The sequence below is a fragment of the Amblyomma americanum genome, chromosome 1 (genome assembly GCF_052857255.1).
Source record: "Amblyomma americanum isolate KBUSLIRL-KWMA chromosome 1, ASM5285725v1, whole genome shotgun sequence".
NCBI lineage: Eukaryota > Metazoa > Arthropoda > Arachnida > Ixodida > Ixodidae > Amblyomma > Amblyomma americanum.
In genome coordinates, this window is record NC_135497.1 from 403,050,640 (window position 1) to 403,073,620 (window position 22,981).

Here is a 22,981-nt window from a genome sequence, read left to right on the forward strand (position 1 = left end):
TGCAGGTCTGCCGTTGGCCAGGCTCTTTCTGCCACCTGGCTACCTGCTGATACCGGCCTCCTGGTATCCAGGACGTTACCGCGAGCCGATTGCCTGTGGATACCTTCCCCAGTGACCACTCGTCGCCGACAACCAACGTCGACAGTCATCTACCTGCAGCACATGGTGGCAGCACAACGGAGCAGCACGCACCGGAACCCACAGTAGGACATTGGTGTTCCTCTTGTCGAACCCCTCTAGGCTGCTTTAAGTGCCCCGTAGTGTATGTGTGTGTGTGTTAGCGTGCTAGTGGGCTAGATATGCCGAATTTTGTCCTCCTTGCCGAAGAAAAACAGTGCTTCGATGCTGAATGCGACCTCTTTATTGCCCAGAGCTCCTGAACGGACCTGGACCCTTAACTACATCAGAATATGGTGAGCCTGCCAGGATTCTTCAGTGAGAGGGCCAAGTAACAGCCCCATATTCACGCAAAGCGCTAAGCTTGAGCGACGATGGACCTAGAGCATTTAGCCACGTTGGGCGCGCAACTGGGTTTCTAGGGTGCTGAGCTGAGGGAGTGGGTAGACAATGAACGTGCAGCGCAGAGGGCAGAGCAGGCTGCAGAAAGAGAGGAAAGTCAGGCAGCCACTGCGAGAGAGAACGAGATTCTGGAATTGAAACTCAGATTCCAAGAATAAACTTGCAGTAATGAGACTGATCATGTCGAAACCCTTCCAGCATCAAACCATGACATTTCTCTCAACCCACAAAAACTGTTACAGTTGTACGGTCAGCGGCACGATGATTTGCATGCATACGTTCAGCGTTTTGAGCCTGTAGCAATGGGACAGGACTGGACTCAAGATAAATGGGCTTTGGCCGTAAGCATGTGCCTCACAGGCGAGGCGTTAACTGTGATCGGTCGAATGACTGCCACTGAGTCGGCAGATTATCAAAAAATAAAGAATGCGCTCCAGCAGCAATTTAGATTCCCTGCTCAGGGTTACAATGGCAAATTTCGGAGGGTTTGAGCTCAGGATGGTGAGACAGGGAAACAGTTAGCAGCCAGGCTTTCTGGTTACTTCGACCATCGGATTGAAACGGCAAATGTTACCAAGACATTCGAAGACCTGCGCAACCATATGATTGCTGAGCAGTTCCTCCGATGTTGCCATCCGAAGCTCGTTATCTTCTTGAAGGAGCGAGAGTGCAAGACACTTGATGGGCTGGCCGACACAGCTGATTGCTTCCAGGAAGCGCACAACTTTTCTAATCCCAGCAAAGTCCCTGATGTAGCGAAAGAACCCAGTAAGCTCTCTGTCGACCCGCTGAAGAAGGCACAATTCAGGTGTGCATGCTAAGCAATCGTCCAGGGCATCGGGCTTCCGACTGTCACAGCTCCACTAAAGAGGTACCCATATGCAATTCTTGCGGCAAGATCGGGCACCGGACGGAGAATTGCAGAAGTCGGCACCCGAAGAAAGAGCAGAGTGCTGCTTCCCGTCTTACTCGTGCTCTCCCACCTGCCCCGCCTGCCAGCACTAAACAGCCAAAACATGTAAAACAAAAAAGCTCCGTTCCTAGTGGTCATGACCAAAACATGGGGAACGTGCTTCAGCCTACAACGGGTAGGATGCGAGGTGCGGAATGATTAGCGACGACAAAACTCGTTCGCGTTCTTCAAGACAAGGGCAGTAATGCTGTCGTTATCGGCCGGAGTTTGGTTCCAAAGAACTGCGTGACAGGACGCACAGGGACACAATATCTCCTTGACGGTACCGTCACCCAATTAGCTGAGGCAAGAGTGCAAGTGCAAGTGCATACGCAATACTACTCTGGCGAGGTGACAGCACTTTCCATGAAATGCCCCTTGTACGACCTCGTGCTCGGAAACATCCCAGGTGTCAGGGAACCACACGACCCGAACCCAGGCTGGATGAACGCACGTGTTAGCATGACGCGGCACCAGTTCCCCAGGAACACCTAATGCCGGTAAAATCGGAGCGTTGTGTTAACGCCATGGCCAAGACACAAGAGGACATGTTATCCCCGTTGCACGTGCCACGAATCCAGTGCTGTTAGCTGAAAATACCAGTTAGCTGAAGAGCAGCGGAAGGATGCAACACTCAAATGGCTCTTTCCTAAAATCAGTAAGGAGTTTATATCCAGTAAGAGTCATAAATACTTCTTCCGTGAAGAAGGAAATATTCTTTACCGGCATTACTCCATGTCGACTGGCAGGAATTTCGAACAGGTTGTTGTACCCCTTGCGTTCAGGTCGCCAATTCTACACAGAGCCCATGAAAGCATTATGGCCGGGCACCAAAAAATACAACGAACGACCGATCGTGTACCAGAGGATTTTTATTGGCCTCACCTACACGAAGATGTCGCCCGATTCGTTAAGTCGTGTGATAAATGCCAAAGAACAACACCAAAGGGCAAGGTTGGCATTGCACCACTCGGCAACATGCCACTGATCACTACTCATTTCGAGCATGTTGCCATCGACCTCATCGGGCCTTTCTCACCCAAGTCCGATAAAGGCAACTGATATATGCTCACGCTGATGGATTTTTTTACACGTTATCCTGACGCCGTCGCGCTTCCTGCCATGTGCACGTTGCGGAAGCGCTAGCCGAAATGTTTTCCCGCATTGGTATCCAAAAGGAAATTGTGACTGAGCATGGGGCCATGTTTACCTCCGACCTCATGAAGGAAGTCAGCTGACTTCTCTCCATCAAGCTGCTCAAGAAGTCACCTTATCACGTGATGGCGAATGGCCTCGTGGAGAAATTTAATGGAACTTTGAAGACAATGCTTAAGAGAATGTGCCAAGAAAAGCCTCGGTCATGGGATAGGTATTTGGCACTGTTGCTCTTCACTTACCGTGAAGTTCCACAGGTTAGTCTTGGGTTTTCCCCGTTCCAATTGATCTATAGATGCCATGTTTGAGGGCCACTGACAGTACTCAAGGAGCTCAGGACAAATCAGAATATCGATGGAGAAAGTTGCTCAACGTACACCTATCTCATCGACCTCAGAAACCGCCTGGAAGACACATGGAAACTTGCTCATGAGAAACTGCAGAAAGCAAGCCAGAAGCAGAAAACATACTATGACGGGGAGAGTCACCCCAAAAGGTTAAGTCCGGGTACAAGGTTCTGATTTTTCTGCCCACAGACTCCAACAAGCTTTTCATGCAGTGGAAAGGTCCATACAATGTCCCTAAACGCAAAAACGACGTGGATTACCTTGTGGAGCTGGGGCAAAAGAGCAAAGTTTTTCACATAAATATGCTTAAGGAGTACAAAGAGCACAATCCTTTGGCGATGCAGCAAGTATCGAGCGCATCCGAAACAGACCAGCCAGGGGCTACTAATTCGAATTACCGTAAAAACCCGCGTAGAGTACGAGGTTTTTTTCCAATAATTAGCACCTCAAATTTCCGCCTCGTATTATTTGCGGATCCGAACAAAAATTTCAGTTTTGCTCGAAGTTTTGGTTTTGTTATTGCCACGTGGCTACGGCTTGGCTTTGTTATTGATTTGTTGCTACGGCTTGGCTTCGTTACCCGTGACGGCGTGGCTAGGGCTAGCGTGGCCTTCCTGACAGCGTACGCGCCGACGCATAAACCACGCTTCGCGAAGGGAAGGTTCTTTTTTTCTGCCGTGGAGGAGCACGATGTCAGGGCCACGAAAACAGTATTCGGCTGCTTTCAAGAGAAAGGCTATTTTAGTTGCCGAGAACATCGGCAACAGTGCAGCCGGGAGGCAGTTCGGCGTCACCGAGGGAAGCATCCGCGGATGGCGACGACAGAAGGAAGCACTTTTTGCATGCAGCGGAACGTGAAGAAGCTTTCGCGGCTCGAAGAATGGGTCATACCCAGAAATTGAACTGGCCCTGACGGAGTTCATAAGAGAACAGCGAGCCGCACATCTACCTGTGAGCGTCGAGCTCATGCAGGTAAAAGCTAGGGAGCTTGCTAGAGAAAAAGGTATTCCAAGCACCGCGTTCAAAGCGAGCAAGCACTGGATATACCGCTACATGTGCCGTGCTGGCTTTTCGTTACGGCGGCAAACGTCGATTTCCCAAAAACTGCCCGAATCGTTTGAAGAGCTGCTGGTGGCTTTTCAGCGCCACATTATTTCTTTACGGAAGTCCAAGAACTTTCAGCTAGGGCAAACAGGCAACGCTGACCAAACGCGAGTTTATCTGGACATGCCATCACCCCTCACAGTGCACGAGAAGGGTTCCAAACAAGTTTGCGTCCGGTCTACCGGCAACGAGAAGACGCGGGTTACGGTCATGCTATCGTGCACAGCTCCCACCCTATGTCGTGTTCAAATGCAAAACAATGCCCAAAGGTGAGGAGCTGCCAAAGAATGTTATCGTGAGATGCCACAAGAAAGGTTGGATGAACGAGGGTCTTGTCCTTGACTGGGTGAAGTCCGTGTGGTGTAGGCGGCCCGGTACACTATTGTCCTTCCCGTCGATCCTCGTGCTGGACGCGTTTCGCTGCCATTTGGCCGACTCGGTCAAGAGAGTTACGCGATTGCGGCACTGAACTTGTCGTCATCCCAGGCGGAATGACTTCCCAGCTGCAGCCACTTGACGTTTGCGTAAACAAGCCTTTCAAGGACGCGGTCAAGCGGTGCTACGCTGAGTGGATGCGCTCAGGTGAGCCTGCAGTGACGCCGACTGGACGGCTGAAGTGGGCATCGCCAGCCATGCTGTGCAAGTGGATTGCGGACGCGTGGGCAAGCATTCCTGCGGACCTTGTGCGTCGGTCTTTCAAAAAGTGTGGCATATCAAACGCCCTCGATGGCACAGAAGATGAGTGCCTGTGGGAAGATTTGTCGGACAAGGAAATCTCCGAAGAAAGCGCTGTCGAGGATGAGAGCGATTGAAGTGCGGTGTCCAATTGTAATAAATGCCTTTCTTCGTGCTTACCTGGTTTACCTCACTCGTATTATACGCGGATAAATTTTTTTTTCTATTTCGCGTCTCTAAAATTTCACCTCGTATTATATTCGGGTTCGTATTATACGCGGGTTTTTACGGTAACTGTTGTGAATACCGACATCTTCGAATTACGGAGGTTTTGCCCCACTGAAATGCACAAGGCTGTGCTGGGACCCCAGCATCAGTTCGAATTAACCGTCAGTTCAAATTAATCGAGTCCGAATTACCGAGCTGTACAACACCTTAGAGAACAGTGACAAAAAAGCTCATGCGACATTTGTAGCTTGGTTACAAATATAATGCGAAGTGCTTCCTGAAACAGACAATTTGAAGGGGCCATGACATGGTCGTTCTTCATATTGCAGTTTTGTGCTTCAGTAACTAATACAAGAGCTTATGATTCAGTTTCTGAAATTTGGCTGCCCTGGACGCACTCTATATTCCGAAAAATGCAATCGAAACTGAGAACGGGAAACTCCTCCCACTGGCAGCGACCGCCATATTGAATGCTATCGCGACGTCACCAGGCCATACACGGAGCAACGTCGTCTGCTCTCGTCGCTGCAATGTGCGCAGCCAGGTGTCTTGCCCCCGTAATTCAGCAGATGATCGAAGTAGCAGTCCTCCCCCATATATGAGTGACTGGCGCCGCAAAAGCGTTAATAATAGTAACGCAGTTATTCTCCGGTATAGGTATAGGGTCTGGTTACACTAGGCCGATGGGACGGCAGTCGGCGGTCAGTTGGCTGGTCGGTATGAAAAATGCCATCACTGACGCACTGGTCTGTCAAGCTAGACCAACGACAACGCCAGAACGATCAACGACCCCGTATCGCAGTAGTGTAAAAAGTGAACTTAGTGGGGACCAGAAGAGCGGACTAGTTGGTATGACATTCTACAGTCAAAACTCGATTTAACGAAACCCGATTTAACGAAAATCTCGATTTAACGAAGGTATCCTAATTCCCCCTCAGACGCCCATAGGGTTCAATGCTTTGACTAACCCGAAATAACGAAACCGATTCCGTGATCTGTCCCGATTTAACGAACCTTTTTTCGAGAAATAAAGGTGAAAAAGTGTTAATTTTTGGTCTATTTTGTAGACAGCACCCCAAAATTTATTGATTGCGAGTCAGCGGTAACAGCGCGGAGCATCTTCATCCCGTCGCTTTTTTTCAAACTGCGCGGCGCAAACCGAGTTTTAATTTTGAGTCGAGCTCACGAGATGGCGCCAGCAGTAAAAAAGTTTCGTGCCACATTTCATAGATGGCGCTGTTGCAGTTCGCGTGTTTTTTTTTGTGTGTGTTTGTGTGTTGTGCTCTGTGTTCGCTCTTGTGCGGATTTCCCTGTGCCTTTGAACGCACGTCTTTGTCAAGCTCAGCTTGTTAGGCCTCCATCAGTCTAGCCTTGCTATATCGTGAACGCGGACGTGGTGTGTGCGAGCAAGCGCGCTGCTAACCCTCCTGACTAGCAGATGGAGCCCTGCAAGAAACGAAAAAGGCTTACCCTGGACGAGAAAGCGGACATAATTCGTGCTGTGACAAGTGGACAGAAGAAATGTGACGTGGCTGCATCACATGGCATTCCAGCGAGTACTCTCTCCACAATATTGAAAGGGAAAGATGACATCCTCCGCGCCACTTCGTCGGGGAATCTCTCGCGCAAAAAAACGCTGAAGACCACTCCTCAAAGCAAAATGGAAGAGGCCCTCTTCGCCTGGTTTATGGATTTGCGGGCGAAGAATAGTATTCCCGTGAGTGGAGACCTGCTCCAACAAAAAGCTCGCTCTTTCGCGTGCTTGCTGGGCGACAACGAGTTCAAGGCAAGTCCCGGCTGCCTGTCGCGCTTCAAACAACGACACGGCATCGTCGGGAAAGTGCTTAGCGGTAAAGCGAGCAGCGTAAGCATGGCTGTAGTCGGCGACTGGCAGTCTGAAAACGTGCCCGACATTCTGGGAAAATATGCCCCCAGCGACGTCTACAACGCCGACAAGAGCGGTCTATTCTACCAAATGCTGCCTAAAAAAACACTCGCCCTGAAGGGGCAGGCGTGCCACGGCGGCAAACACAGCAAACAAAGGCTGACTCTTTTGCTGTGCGTCAACATGGACGGCTCCGACAAACGAGACCCGCTTGTCATCGGAAAGAGTGCGAGGCCGCGCTGTTTTAAAGGCACCAGAAAGCTTCCTGTGAAGTATGTTGCCAATTCAAAGGCGTGGATTTCGCGTGCCATTTTCGCTACATGGCTGAAGGAATTTGACAGCGACATGTGTCGCCAGAAAAGGAAAGTGTGCCTGTTGCTGGATAACTGCACGGCCCACTACGTTGCAGAGGTCAAGCTGACCAGCGTGGAGCTCCGCTACTTCCCCCCAAACGCAACGTCCGTGGTTCAGCCCTTGGATCAAGGGATAATTAATAGCGTGAAGTGCGCATACAAGCGTCGAGTCGTCGACAGAGTTCTCCTCAACCTGGAGCTGAAGCGCGAGACGAAAATAGATATTTTTATGGCGGTTGAGATGGTGGCGGCGGCTTGGAGAGCATTGAGGCCGTCGATAATTGTCAACTGCTTCAGGACTGCCGGTTTCGGTACACTAGGCTCTGAAACTGCCGAAGCTGGTCCGGACTGCGCGAGCGCCGTGCACGAGGATGAAGATGCCTGGGAACACCTTCGCTCAGTGGATGAAGTGCCCACAGGCGTAAGTTTCTCAGACTACGTGAACGCCGGCGCAAACGCAGTCACAACGGAAGTTTTGACTGATGCCGATATGTTGCGGCTTGTAGGAAGCGTGGAGGGAGTGACGGCTGAAGACGCTACCGAAGCTCCCGTGCCGACACCAGGTCAGGTGATGGATGCTCTCGATCTGCTGCGACATATTGCCGGCGCACACAAGGGGACGGAAGACGCGCTGGACGCAATTCAGACCTACGAGAAATCGGTGTGGCCGTTGCTCACAAAGCACACGCAGGCAAAGATCACCGACTTCTTTGGCGGAAAATAAATTTGTAGTCCCCTCGGGCCTTTCTTGTCGAGTAAGAATTTTTGTTGTTTCTCTTCATACGCGCTAGCGGCGCCGGTCGTGGTGTTGGCGCTACCCACTCCAAAGTAGCGCGGGGGGTCATGACGATGACCATACGGACCCCCAAAGATTGCGCTAGTTGTATGATTACCAACTTTGGCGCCAATTTGTCATTAGCTGTGTGGCTTGCCATCCCGTCGGCGGTATTTAGGGAAGATTGTTGCGCCGCTAGCCGAACCGTCCTTTGGGTCGGTGCTACCGGCGTGAATTCGTCACGCGCGAGTGCGACGAAAAGTGAAAATGGTACGTGCTAACCGATACGACCGCGATAAGCTGGTACGGTTTATGCGGATGCAAAATGCATTATGTTCAATGGGTGCTCAGTCGGGGACTTGACTTTACTACTTTTAAAACGAAAGTACTGTTTAAGCGGGTACGTTTTAACGAGGTTTTACTGTAATCGAATGTACTGAATTATGTGCCCAAGAAATGCCTCATTCAATTTAACGAAGTTCTCGATATAACGAAATAATTCACGGCTCCCCTCAACTTCGTTAAATCGAGTTTTAACTGTATAAACTTAAGAATTTTAAAACTTATTCAACCTGATGCTAACCACGGCTACATACGCGATGTGCGTCCACCAGCGAAGAGGTGCTTTCATTCGGTGCCTGCGCATAGAACCTATCGGCGAGGCAATTGAGCGACACGGGCAGAAAACGCCGCACGACGGTGCCCCTCGTCGCCGTCGCCTGGGCTTGCGCAGCCGAGCGAAAGCTGCACTCCCGGTGAATAGACGGCCCGAAAAACTGCGCTTGTGTACCTTACCCTTATCAAAAAAAGCGAAACAAGCGGCCGCACTTCATATCTTCACACTGTCTTACTAATCAGCGGGGAACTCTTCCCAGATGCTTGAATTTCAGCTCGGATGGCGGACCGCTGGCCCCATTCGTGACGAGGCCTAGCGAGTGCGATTCGCGTGTGCGATTTCGGCTATTGCGGACAGCGAATTCTCAAGTGTTAGAGCCTGAAAATAGCTGTAGAGAGTAGTCTTGGCCAGAGTGCCCTCAAAGCGAACTCTACCTACATCGCTCTACCTACAACCCCAGTGCGGGGCTACAGTTGTCGTGATCGTCGCATTCCTAGGTCACAATGTGCACGCACAGTAAACGCTAAATGATGTACTATTATTTTCAAGCACTCATTTAGACGACGGCGACTATTCATCGGTGCGGGCAGTGAAAGCATTCGAGTCGCGTAGGGTTTTGCAAGCGGCTTGCTTCCTGCAAAACGGTTCTACGAGCCAAAGGGGATGTATGTTCAACTTACAAATGCACACATACAACGGGGAAGTCGTCTCATTCGGCACTTTTCTCTGCTCCTTTCGTGCGTCAAGGTTATTCTAGTGCCACCTTGTGATAACTTGTTTAATTATCGAACCAATGAATAGCGGACAAGAAATTGGTAGCCAGCGACAAAGCGCCGCGGCTTTCACGGCGCACAACGGCAAAGGCATGCACGGCACGTGCCGCTTTTCACATACGGGAGCACTTGATTGCGCAAAAGAGACCATACTCATAACATAAAACTAACATGTTTCACAGCGTAAATAATAAAAAAGGGGTGCATCGATTTCTCTTTCCTCAACAATCACAAAACGGGCGCCACGAGCAAGTCCGCTTTCTTAAGGATCACTCAGCTCGCGTACTACGCTGAAGGCTTCTGAGAAAGAAAACACGGAAAATGCATTTTATTTCGATAAGCTAAAAAAGGATAACTTTTCGAGCTGCCGCCGTCTACGGTGTGCATGCAACCACCTCAACAGCGCGCAGCAAACGACGCGGGGCGGGTATGTCCCTCTGACGTCAGTGATCAGAGGTTGCCAGACCAGCAAGCAGTTCGCAGAAGAAATGGAAAAAATTCGTTTTAAAAACGTTTACCGCACAGAATCAACTGAAACTTGGGGGAATTTTAATTTAACAATTTGAGAATTAAATGCGATAAACAGGGTATGCGTGAAAATAGGTTGTCATGGCTCCTTTAAGGAAACAACTGGTGTTATAATGTATGAATATGGCAACACTGTTTTGACAGGTGCCAATGTCGTGACTCTTCCCAAACAAGCTTGTGGGCATGTTACCACCAGAGCCACGGCATTTGAAGCACTAGCTGGCTTGAGCAGATGGGGGCGCAAGCATGTCAAGACATAGACAGAACTTCATTCGTTACCAGGTTCTGGCTTTCAAGAGAACTCAGACAATTAAATTCATCAAATTTCCATCATTCCATTACTTATGCTGTGTCCACAAACACAATATAATCAAAAAATAAAATGATACCACTAACACACAATTTTACAAAAAATGCTAAAATGCATGAATTTTGGAAGAAACATTAAAAATATAGGGGGTTTTAAGTATCCCACACAAATTGCTAGAAGCACATTTCATCGAAAAGGAAGGCATCATATTGCCGCATGCAAGAACTCGCACAGCGCGCAGAGGAAGCTCGCCGACTAGCGCGTGTGCACATCAGAACTCAGCGGAGTATGATGCACGACGCTACAATCTTCGCCACAGACGCGTCATATATGAACCTGGCGACAAGGGGTGGGTCTGGACGCCTATTCGCCGCCGTGGGCTCTCCGAAAAATTATTACGGCGATACTTCGGGCCCTATGTTGTGCTGAGACGTTTCGCCGACGTAAAGTATGAGGTGGTGCCAGACGGGTTATCGACATCCAAACAACGCCAGCAACAAGTCGACGCCGTCCATGTTGTATGTATGAAGCCATACTACTCGGACCGATCTTGACCTCCTACTTCCTTTTCTTATCACCGAGACGATGCTTCCTGAGGAGGGGGGCAAGTGCCGCATGCAAGAAGACGCAAAAGATGACGACTGGATCTACGAGCGCAATGCTAAAAGAGGAAGAAGCTGCAAATGCGCAGGGACTCTGTCTGGTTGACCAGTAAACCGTTTTTATCCTCGGGGTTTTACCGAGTGGTGACAATATGAACAAGTGATGCGCTTATTGTTTCCTACGACAGCCCATAAGTTTCCCTCATGCAATGATGTGACCATGTACCTGGTCTATGTCTATAAATGCCTCGCATGTGGACTGCTGTGTGGCTCACAGGCTGTGGAATGTGATGCACATGTGTGTCTGTAATCGGTGCGCAGATCAAATCAATTGAGCTAGAACTGCACAACCTCCAATCTGTTTTTCTACACAGTATTGTTTTCTGCATTCAACACATTCCGTGACACCCCACCATGAAACGCAAGCCCCAAAGGAACCGTTTTTGGTGAGGGAAGCACTCGCTGCAAGTGAAACTGACTACGCGATTTTGTGTCACTGAGTCTATATCAACCACATCCGGAGACCACATGCAAAGCAAACAGACAGCGCCAGCGCATACACTAAACCTGCAGTGCACCCAACCACCATGGCTACTGCAAATGAGCATCACCTGGTCCTGCTGTATGTGCCGCCACGGCCGCGTTGTGGGCCAGGAAAGTGGCCTGGGCCCAGGCCATTGGATCAGCGCATGGAGACGTACATGACCTTGCCGCTATCTCCTGCAGAGAAACCAGTGTGGGAGCCACACATTATTACTACTAGAAGCACTGCACGTGGCAACAGGCCAACTAAATGACCAGCCAGCCCATCCGGTTTGCAAAGTGACTTTTTATCCAAGCAACATTCACACATATCCATCACTAGTGTCTCTGCTAAATGCTGAAACATGTTAGGCACTTCACCAGCACCTTTCATCATATATGTACAGTGAAAGCACGTGAATTCAGATTTTATTAATCTGAACTTCTATATCATTCGGAAAGTGCGACATGGTCCGCCCACACACTATCAGAGTCTATGTAAACCATGCGGCGGGCTCTGTTGCGGGCTATATCTATGTGCCACCACAACTAGGCAGCCTGTGCAAACGGGAGGCTCAACTGCCTCTAAGGAGGATATGTGGAGAGGGTAAAAACGGCAGGATGACCGGACCGGAGAGCGGGGGAGGCTCTAGCTCATTCATGTTAGCGGCAGCATGGCAGTGGCAACTGGCTGCGTGACCTCCGAGATGTGTACCTGACTGTTGCTTGTAGCTACTGATTTTGAAGGTTTCAGTAGCTTGCTATGTTAGGCTTTGCTGTTGAGCAGTGGACGACACGACCAGTGCCAAGATACAACGAATAAGGCACATCGCAGTGTCTTCGGCACTCCGAAACCACAGCCGTGCACAAAACCCCGTGTGCTAAACCAGAGAATTGAAGCTTTCGCTGATATTTGCTGTGTGCCTTTGTCTCAATTTTCCAGTGCCCTCTGCATCATATTCCGTGCAATTGGTAGCAGCAGTCACCCCAAGATAAACATACGCAGAGTACAAGGGTGCAGTAATTTAGAAATGTCATCCATCTGCGGTAAATACCTTGCCAAAACGCCTAAAAGGAAGACTGAAACCATGTGTGAAGTCAACATTGGTCTGTTATCGAAACAGGATATTCCCTTTTAATAAGCACACTCATTCGTTCAGTGGCTCACAGCAACCAGGGGTCAGAAGGCTGGAAAATTGGGCAAAATGCAACTGTCGTGGAGACTTTTGCTTCTCAACATAAACGGTTGAGCAGCTCCCGCGGCTCAAAGGTGTGAAAATGCGAGTGGCAGAGGTTACATAGCCATTTTGGTCAAAAACCAGCAGTCGCAGAATGGCCACATGCTGCCGTATTTTTCAGCCTTCCTGACCATGCTCACGGGCAACAGCCCTTCCTTCGCGACTCCGACACAGCCCTCCACTACAAAAATCGGATGCGTTGAAAGCCGCCTGTCTCTTCTTCAGTTTTCTAGTTGAAGAGGAGGCCTTCTGCTCAGGTCCAGCTTTAGAACAGAAAGTGTTGGCCGTTACCTTCCGGGGAAGAAAAAAAAAAGAAAGGCAATCGTGGAAATTTTTAGAACAATAAAAAGGGAAAATCTCACTACCTGGCTGCTTCCTGATGACAGTTAACCATATCTTTTGTTCGCTTTCATTTGTTCAGATTTTGAATTCTTCAAACTGCGTGCATAACGAATTAATCAGTTTTACCTTCTTTCAAACTAACCTGTACAAATATTCAAACTGCCAATTTAGTAAAGCTCATCAACGTCTGCAATTCTTCAGGAGTTACAAGCCTTGACCTTGAAATTACCATTGATATCCTCATTTCTCAACCTTAAAATGTCCTTCACATTACTTGAGCTTTAATGTCTCAGCTTACCACAATTTGTCTTCAAGGAAACTCACCATTCTTGAACTCATCTCCACGTTTCTTCCAGCTACTTACCGCTCGTCGCTACACTTCATGCCCCCACGATACCGTGCTGGGGCTCCTTTTTCTTCTCTTCCACACAATGAGGCTTCCTACTCAATGCACTGCTTTTAGGAATCTGCTTTATGCAGCACATCCCCAGTCAGATCACACAATAGCCACACATCCCAATGTTAAAACTCTGCATAAACGATACAAATCGCACTGTCCATAATCAATGACAACCAACCCCAGTTTAAACTTACTATCAAAGAAGACAAATACTGTGTATCCGTTAATGCCTTTTAACATTAACAAAAAAACACACGGTGCCAATACATAGCCTGTCGATGCTGAGGCACACCATGGTGCTTTGGATTCTCGCAGCACATAACTGCACCTGACTGCATGCAGTATTACGCAAAAGCAAATAACAAGATGCACAGCTGCGAATGCAAAATTAAGGCCGATTTCGTAGCGTGCCCTACCTGCAGTCTTTTGCAACACATTAAATTGGCACTCAGGAACTCTGCCAGCAACTATCACACTGCTTACCAAGCATATATTCAGGCAGAGAGCAGTCCCACGAAACCAGTGGCCCCAAGACACCCACCTGGGAGATTCTGTACTCAGCCAGCCAGCAGACCCACAGGCAGCCAGGTGCAGCTGGTCTCTGGCCACACATGGATGCCATCACCACCACAGCTGGCCAGCGGCGTGCAGAGCCCAGCCGGGCCCACACCAGGGCACCCACCTGCATGCAAAGATTGCTCACGAGGGGCCTCTGAATACTGCAGGCATGCTGTGTCAGTTCCACTGTATCGAAGATAAACCTTTCCCCTGGGCTGATTGATTGGTGACTTTGCCATCCTGGCAGTACAAAAAGGTTGTGATCAGGCAAAGACAAACACACAAGGATGGCACTCAGCTTTCAAGTGCATTTTGTTTCATGCATTTATGTGCGTTCTCTGACCAACCTTTAAGCATGCCCACTGAGTCATATCAAAATGGTATGAATGCAAAAAATAATCGAAAGAAAACAGTGCCAGGAAACAGGCAGTACAGAAAAAAATTACGGGAAGATCATACATCTGAAGTGACAATTCTGCAAAGCAGCTGAATTTATCCCCAATGATTACTTTGACGGTTTTACCCACCCTCTCTGTGACTCAGCATCTACGATTGTGCACGCCACTTTTGGAACTTTATTCGAAGCATCTAGAGCTGTTTTCACAAAGTCAGAAACATTTGGAATCCCTGCTCGACAGAATGGTAGGGCCATTTCGTGCCTAGAAAAAAAGAATCACTTTTCAAAAACAAGAAATAAGGACTGACATCACAAAGTTCTATGGTGCGCCTAGCAAGTGCCGTCTGGTGCTGTAACTTTTTTCTTCTCTTGCGCAGTGGAATGTTTTACTTTGTTAAAAACATTGTAGTTGATTTTTTGTTGCTGTAGCTGCTGATAAAAAAAAAAATTAACTGGGCATAAATGTTTTTTTCTTTAGGATAGGCCTGGAATCGCATGAGTATGGAAGTGCGTGGTGTACATGAATTTAAAAAATTTTTGAGGCACTTCTGTTATCTCATTATAGCAAACACAAAAAAAACTGCAATAGTTTGATATAGCCAAGGTTCATAATATAAAATTTCGTCAAAAACACGCACAACAGCAGAGCAGTTCAGTTAGTCAAGGCATCACAACCCAGGTGATGTTGCTAAAGAAACTGGGAGACATTTTCGCAAGTTTTAGTGGAGTTTCTGAAGGCATTCATGGCGATTCCACAAGCAAAAAAGAACTGAGCGCCAGTTAGGTTGTCTTCCCCACATAACAATGCCAGTTGGTCAAAACCCATCTAGAGCGGTATCCCCAAACAGCTCTACCAGCTGCTGGTCAAGAGCCAGCAATAGTGGCTTCCCCGCTTCACAACTGTGTTGCATGAAAAATGGTGCGTCAAAGCAAAAGCTATCGTCATTTTCATCACTCCTGTGACGGCCGAGATGAGTGCAGGACAGTTACTGCAATGGCGCAGCTGTCTACTCCACTGCTTCCGGGGTAGTGTCGACAAACGCGAGAGGTTCAACACGTGCTGACCTCCTAGCTACCAACCTTCCGTACCGCTCTATCTTCTCTGGCGCAGCTGGCGAATGCGAGATTTCAACACTAGCATGAGATCAAAGCAGCGTGAACCTTGACACGAACTCCAGCCGCACCACCTCCAGTCACTTGTGTAGAGTGGCGAAGTGTGCCTCCTGCCGTCCGAGTGGGTGCCGCTTATTGCTGGGAGGTTAGATATATCCGTTTTAGGGCCAACCGTGTTTGATATATCAAGTTAAAATTACATGTGTCTATTGAGAATATTCATGAAGAGTTTGATATAGCCAATAAATCGTAATATCCATGTTCGTGATATCAAGGTTTGCCTGCATACAAACAAATTTTCAGATTTTCTTCGATAGCAGAACATAATGCAAGTCTGAAAGGGCTAATGAATGCTTTGCTCAAAGATGAGGCTTCACACATGCAACAAAATTTTTCTGAAGGGTGGGGCCGACGGAGATGAGTGGGTGGGTGGTGGACGGCAATTCGGGAGGGTGGAAGAGGGGTGAGAAAGTGGAGTAAGGGTGGTGGTACAGTGTTCTAGAAGGTTGTGTAGGGGCAAAACCAGCACTCTCCCCGTGAGGCTTTAGAAGCGGTCGCCGCGCCGCGGCGCTGGCGTAGACTCCTGGAGCAGCAACAGCGCATCGTCAGTACGCATGGTGCGCGGCTAAGAGGGGCCGACGTGCTTGAGCAGCACAAAAGTCTTCTCTCTCGTTGCTTCTAAATCCGATATGACTCGGTACCCAGCAGAGTTTTAGGCTTTGTCCTTTCGCTGCGGCTATTACTATGTTGTGTATGATATCACCAAGCATAGCAATGACTGCATTTCTAGAGTGGAGAGCTGTAAGTAAACATAGGGAGTCTGTGTAAATAATGCTGTCTGCGAGGTTCTCTTTTACTATTTTTTCAATAGCTACAGACACAGCGTAACATTCGGCAGTGAAGATTGATGCACACTGTGGTAGCCTCACTGTATGATTGCAATTACCTTGTGCGACTGCACTTCCAACGTAAAGATCGGTTTTTAAGCCATCTGTATAAAAAGCTGTGCAAGTACTGTATTTTTCCTGGAGTGCAAAAAATTCTTGTATTATATGCTGTGGTGGAGCTTGTTTTTTGCTGAAATGTGCAAGAGTGAGACCATAGATTTCCGGGAAATTGTACCATAGCGGCAGTGAATCTAGTCTTCCAGCAATGCCAGGCAATGTGTCCAGTACGCCGAGATTTTGGCACATCTCTTCAAAACGCAAGAGCGGTTTGTTGTTAAACAGTATTCTGGATGGGCACTTTGTGACTATTTGGTGACAGATGTGTTTGGGTAGCGAATGGATTTTTAGAATGTAGGAACACGTGAGCATCGTTACTCTGTCTGTAAGTGATGGTTCGTTCGTTTCTACATACAGACTGTCTATGGGCGACGTCCTGTATGCACCAGTGGAAAGACGCAAGCCTAAATTATGTACTGGATCTGGCCGTTTAAGGTACAATGGCCTCGCTGACCCATACACTATACATCCGTAATCCAGTGTGCAGCGGACTACAGAGCGATAAATTTGTAAGAGGCATGTCCTATCGGCTCAACAGTGTTTTCTCGACAGCACTTTGAGTAAGTTTAGGGATCGAGAAGCCTTCTTTTTCAATGCATTTATGTGAGGTAAGAAAGTGACCTTTCTGTCAAATGTTATACCAAGAAATTTATGCTCATTTTTCACTGGTAACTCTAATTCGTTCAGGCGTAGTGTGGGATCTGTATGTATGCCTCGTCTGAGTGAGAACAGAATTGCCACCGATTTCTGTGGGCAAAACCGGAAACCATTTCTCTCCGCCCATGTTGCCAGTTTATATATTGTTATTTGTATTTGTATTTCACACGTTGATACATTGGAGGGAACATGGCGTCAAGCCTTATACATCTAGAGAAAGGGAAAATAAAAACCACAAAAAACCTCAGACACAAACTTTAAACCCGCCTGCATCATAAAGGTGAAAACTTACACACTGAACAACTCATAACCGGAAAACGACTAGAAATAGACAACATGCGTGTTCTGTGCTGTTCACTTCGATGCACTTGACAAAGACCGCTTATTCGAATTCTTAAATTTTTGATTGCGACGACCACCATTCTTTTCGATGCTATATTTACAGACTTGACGGCACCAACAATAATAAAGAGAAAGAGAGAGAAAGTGAAAAAAAAGCATAATATTTACTTACACTATCGCGCATAATGTATGTCTACGAGAGCTGTGGTTGCAAGTGTGCCGCCCAATAATTAACGCCGTAATATTGTCATGTAGTGGTGACGGCAGTCGAAGCAGCGATGAAGACGGACGAAAGGGTCTTCTAAAAGAACTGTTTATTGGGCTGACTTGTACCCAAAATGCTGCAGCGATGGCGTAGAGGTAGAACATCCGCCTCGCGTGCAAGAGGACCGGGGTTCAAATCCTGGTGCCGCGCAATTCTCCACCGGGTTTAAAAAAAAAAAAAAATCCGCGTGTCGATGGAATTGCATAACCAGGCCTGGAGTGCGGCCTTATCTCGGTGACCAGAACCGACAACGCACTCTCTCACCAGAGCAGGATTTGGCCACCCTGGTGTAGTACTTGGCCACAACCTTCTATGATCAAACCAATTAACCCTCGGCCCTCAGTCCCCAGCGGCTGCAGAGCAACTGACCACGGCGGCGGTCAGACCTGTGACGCAGCGGAGGGTGCTAAGAATCTCTGGCTCCGGGCAGGCCGCCATTGGAATCTGAACCTGGCAATGTTTAACGCTAGAACTTTAGCTAGTGAGGCTAGCCTAGCAGTGCTGTTTGAGGAACTAGCGGGAATTAAATGGGATGTGATAGGGCTTAGCGATGTTGGGAGGACAGGTGAGGCGTATACAGCACTAAAGGACGGACACATACTGTGCTATCGCGGGTTAGAGGGTAGACGAGAACTAGGTGTGGGTTTCCTCATTAATAAGGATATAGCTGGCAACGTAGAGGAGTTCTACAGTATTAACGAGAGGGTAGCAGCTATAGTAATTAGGCTGAATAGGAGGTACAAGCTGAAAGTGGTGCAGGCCTACGCACCCACATCCAGCCATGATGATCAGACCGTTGAAAGCTTCTATGAGGACGTAGAATCAGCAATGAATAGAGTAAAATCGCAGTACACTGTACTGATGGGCGACTTCAATGCGAAGGTGGGCAAGAAGCAGGCTGACGACCACGCGGTAGGTGACTATGGGATAGGCTCTAGAAATAGCAGGGGAGAGTTATTAGTCGAATTCGCGGATAGAAATAATTTACGGATCATGAATACCTTCTTCCGCAAACGAGAAAACAGGAAGTGGACCTGGAAGAGCCCCAATGGTGAGATTAAAAATGAAATAGACTTCATACTATGCGCTAAACCTGGCATCATTCAGGATGTGGCCGTCCTCGGAAGGGTGCGTTGCAGCGACCATAGAATGGTAAGGTCTAGAATTAGCCTAGACTTGAAGAGGGAACGGAAGAAGCTAGCGAAGAAGAAGACCATTAACGAGTTAGCCGTAAGAGGGAAAGCACAGGAGTTTAGGATAGCGCTGCAAAACAGATACTCGGCTTTAACTGAGGAAGATGATCTTGATGTTCATTCAATGCACGATAACCTGACATCAATAATTACGGAGTGCGCAGTAGAAGTAGGCGGCAGGACAGTTCGAAAAGATACCGGGAAGCTATCTCAGGTGACGAAAGATCTGATTAAGAAGCGCCAAAACATGAAGGCATCTAACACTACCGATAGAATAGAACTAACGGAGCTATCAAAGTTAATAAATAAGCGCAAGGTAGCCGACATAAGGAAGTTTAATATGGAGAGAATCGAGCATGCTCTAAAGAACGGAGGTAGCCTAAAAACAGTGAAGAGGAAACTAGGCATAGGTAAAAACCAGTTGTATGCATTAAGAGACAAGCAGGGCAATGTCATTAGCAATATGGATAAGACAGTTAACGTAGCCGAAGAGTTCTACACAGACCTGTACAGTAGCCAATGTAATCAGAACGCTAATGAGAAAGACAGCAGTGCACAGCAATGCGTCATCCCGTCAGTAACGAAAGATGAAGTAAAGAAAGCCTTAGAAGCAATGAAAAGGGGAAAAGCAGCTGGGGAGGATCAGGTAACAGCAGATCTGTTGAAGGATGGAGGGGACATCGTGCTAGAAAAACTAGCCACCCTGTATACACAATGCCTTATGACCTCGACTGTACCAGAAGCTTGGAAGAATGCAAACATTATCTTAATTCATAAGAAGGGAGACGCCAAGGACTTGAAAAATTACAGGCCGATCAGCTTACTATCCGTTGCCTACAAAGTATTTACTAAGGTAATCGCTAATAGAGTCAGGGCAACGTTAGACTTTAATCAACCAAATGATCAGGCAGGCTTTCGTAAAGGATATTCTACAATAGATCATATTCACACCATCAATCAGGTGATAGAGAAATGCGCAGAATATAACCAACCTCTATATATAGCTTTCATTGATTACGAGAAAGCATTCGACTCAGTGGAAACCTCAGCAGTCATACAGGCATTGCGTAATCAGGGGGTAGAAGAGCCTTATGTCAAAATACTGGAAGATATATATAGCAACTGCACAGCTACTATAGTCCTCCATAAAGTCAGCAATAAAATTCCAATAAGGAAGGGCGTCAGGCAAGGAGACACGATCTCGCCAATGCTGTTCACCGCATGTTTGCAGGAGGTATTTCGAGGCCTGAATTGGGAACAGTTGGGAATAAGAATAAATGGAGAATACCTAAATAATCTGAGATTTGCTGATGACATTGCCTTGCTGAGTCACTCAGGAGGTGAACTGCAAATCATGATCAACGAGTTAGACAGGCAGAGCAGATCGATGGGTCTAAAAATTAACATGCAGAAAACCAAGGTAATGTTCAACAGCCTAGCAAGGGAACAACAGTTCACAATTGGCAGCGAGAGCCTAGAAATTGTGCCGGAATACGTCTACTTAGGGCAGGTAGTGACAGCTGATCCGGATCATGAGAGGGAGATAACTAGAAGGATAAGAATGGGGTGGAGCGCATATGGCAAATTCTCGCAGATCATGAGTGGCAGTTTACCAATTTCCCTCAAGAGGAAAGTGTACAACAGCATAATCTTACCGGTACTCACCTACGGGGCAGAAACGTGGAGGCTAACGAAAAGAGTTCAGCTTAAGTTAAGGACAACGCAGCGAGCCATGGAAAGAAAAATGATAGGTGTAACGTTAAGAGATCGGAAGCGGGCAGAGTGGGTGAGGGAACAAACACGGGTTAATGACATCCTAGTCGAAGTCAAGAGAAAGAAATGGGCTTGGGCAGGGCATGTAATGCGAAGGCAAGATAACCGCTGGTCTTTAAGGGTAACGGAGTGGGTTCCAAGAGAAAGTAAGCGTAGCAGGGGGCGGCAGAAGGTTAGATGGGGGGATGAGATTAAGAAGTTTGCAGGCAAAGGGTGGATGCAGCTGGCAAAGGATAGGGTTAATTGGAGAGACATGGGAGAGGCCTTTGCCCTGCAGTGGGTGTAGTAGGGCTGATGATGATGATGATGATGATGATGATGAATTGGAGGAAGTAGAAGCTATTTGAAGGTCGTCCACATAGACTGAGTACATAACGGAGCTTGGGATTATTTTCGTAAGAGAGTTCATTTTTCCAACAAAGAGAGTTGTGCCTAAAATACACCCCTGAGGTACTCCGTTTTCCTGAATGAAACTCCTCGAAAGGATTGTACCCAGGCGGACATGAAATGAATAACGGTTAGATAAGAAGTCTTTTAGGCAGTTCAACATTCTTCCTCGGATGCCAAGCTCGGCAAGGTCTTGAAGAATTCCGAACCGCCAGGCCGTATCGTATGCCCTTTCTAAATCGAAAAATACAGCGAAACAGTGTTGCTTATGAACGAAACCTTCTCAAACAGTATTTTCAAGACAGACTAGGTGATCTGTTTAAAATCTTTTTAAAACCACACTCATGGGCATCAAGAAGTTCAGAGGATCGAAAGACAAACGTTAATCTTATATTAAGGACACTTTCAAAGGATTTTGCGAGGCAACTAGTCAGGGCGATGGGTTTGTAACTGCTAGGAGAGGTTGGGGGTTTTTCAGGTTTAAGGAACGGTACAATAAGAGCTTTTTTCCAGGCTTGAGGTATTTTCCCCGAAACCCATACTTTGTAAAAAAATCTTAAAAGTGCCTCTACAGCAGGCTTGGAAAGATGGGCAAGCATTTCATGGTGCATTTGGTCGGGTCCTGGAGCAGTTTTCTTACCAGCAGACAGTACAGTGTTGATTTCCTGGAGTGCAATAAGACCATCATATTTTTCATTAGCACCTCCACTTGTTGGGAGCCTTTGTTTTTCGGCTATTACTTCTGTATTTTAGAAATGACTGCATATACAGTTGAACATCGTTATAACGAACACTGACATAGCGAATTATCGGTTATAGCGAACTAAATTCGAACTTTGGTTGGTCATGCTTCAGTTTTACGACATTTATTCTTTTATAACGAAACCGAAAATGCGAGATCCACCGCGATATCGGCTGTAATGAAGAAATATTAGGTTTACGCGAGGCTCAAAACGCTAAAGGTAGCATAAAAAGAGCAAAATAAATATTGGAAGCCAATTCACAAGCACACTTTTTTTTTATCGTTTGAAAAGGTTGCAGAAAGTTCCGCGGACAGGCACATCAATTGCGCGTTTGACTGGTCGCGCCACCTACGAACAGAGTGCAAAAACTCTGAAAGCTCATATGACGACAAAGATCCGAAGGGCGGCACCACTTGTCCAGCGGTGAAGACAAGCGCGGCAACACTGGCAACAGCGAGGCGGCGGTGGCGAGCCGGCATTGCGTAGAGAGCCTGCGTTGCGGCACCCTCGACATCATCTCACTGCAGCGCCAGGTCGACATGGCAACGAAGCGGAAGGCGGTCTCGCTCGAGACAAAACTGCAGATATTGAGAGCTGTGGACAGTGGCCGCAAGAAAAAGGATGTTCCAGCGGAGTTCAGCGTTCTCCCAAGTACCTTATCCACCATTTTAGCCGCAAGAAAGAAGATTGAGGGCAACACCGAGGACGCTATAAATGTTGACCGTAAGCGAGTTAGGCCTTGCCATCACCCGGACGTGGAAGCGGGTTAGCTTTCATGGTTTAACGAGGTGAGGGCACGAAACTTGCCAGTATCGGGAGCACTTCTTCAAACGAAGGCCATCAGCCTGGCCTGTGCACTAGGGCATGAAGATTTCCGTGCGAGCAGCGGTTGGCTGCCACGTTTTCAAGACAGACATGAGATCGCGTGCCACATATTGTCTGGCGAAGGGGCTGCTGTCGACGTGGAGACATATGAAAAGTGGCTAGAGAACTTTCGGCCTCTGCTCCAGGAATACGACGAGCGCAACGTGCACAACGTTGACGAAACCGGCGTGTTTTTCAAGTTGTTGCCAGAGCAGTAACTGGCAGTAAAGAATGAAACCTGCCATGGAGGAAAAAAGAACAAAGACCGGGTGACGGTTGTCGTTGCCGTGAACATGGATGGCTCACACAAAAGACGACTCACCGTAATCGGCAAGTCTGCCCGTCCCAGGTGCCTGATAGG

At 47.8% G+C, this 22,981-nt stretch overlaps 1 protein-coding gene across 1 annotated transcript in view; it reads right to left on the minus strand.

The window, feature by feature from the left end:
- Positions 1-22,981, minus strand: part of LOC144123944 (uncharacterized) — a 129,328-nt gene that overhangs the window by 73,998 nt on the left and 32,349 nt on the right. The window contains exons 3-4 of the mRNA XM_077656653.1: positions 13,866-14,006; positions 11,434-11,542 (exon numbers count right to left, since the gene is read on the minus strand). Coding sequence (XP_077512779.1) covers positions 11,434-11,542; positions 13,866-14,006 — 250 coding nt within the window. The remainder of the gene's footprint in view (positions 1-11,433; positions 11,543-13,865; positions 14,007-22,981) is intronic.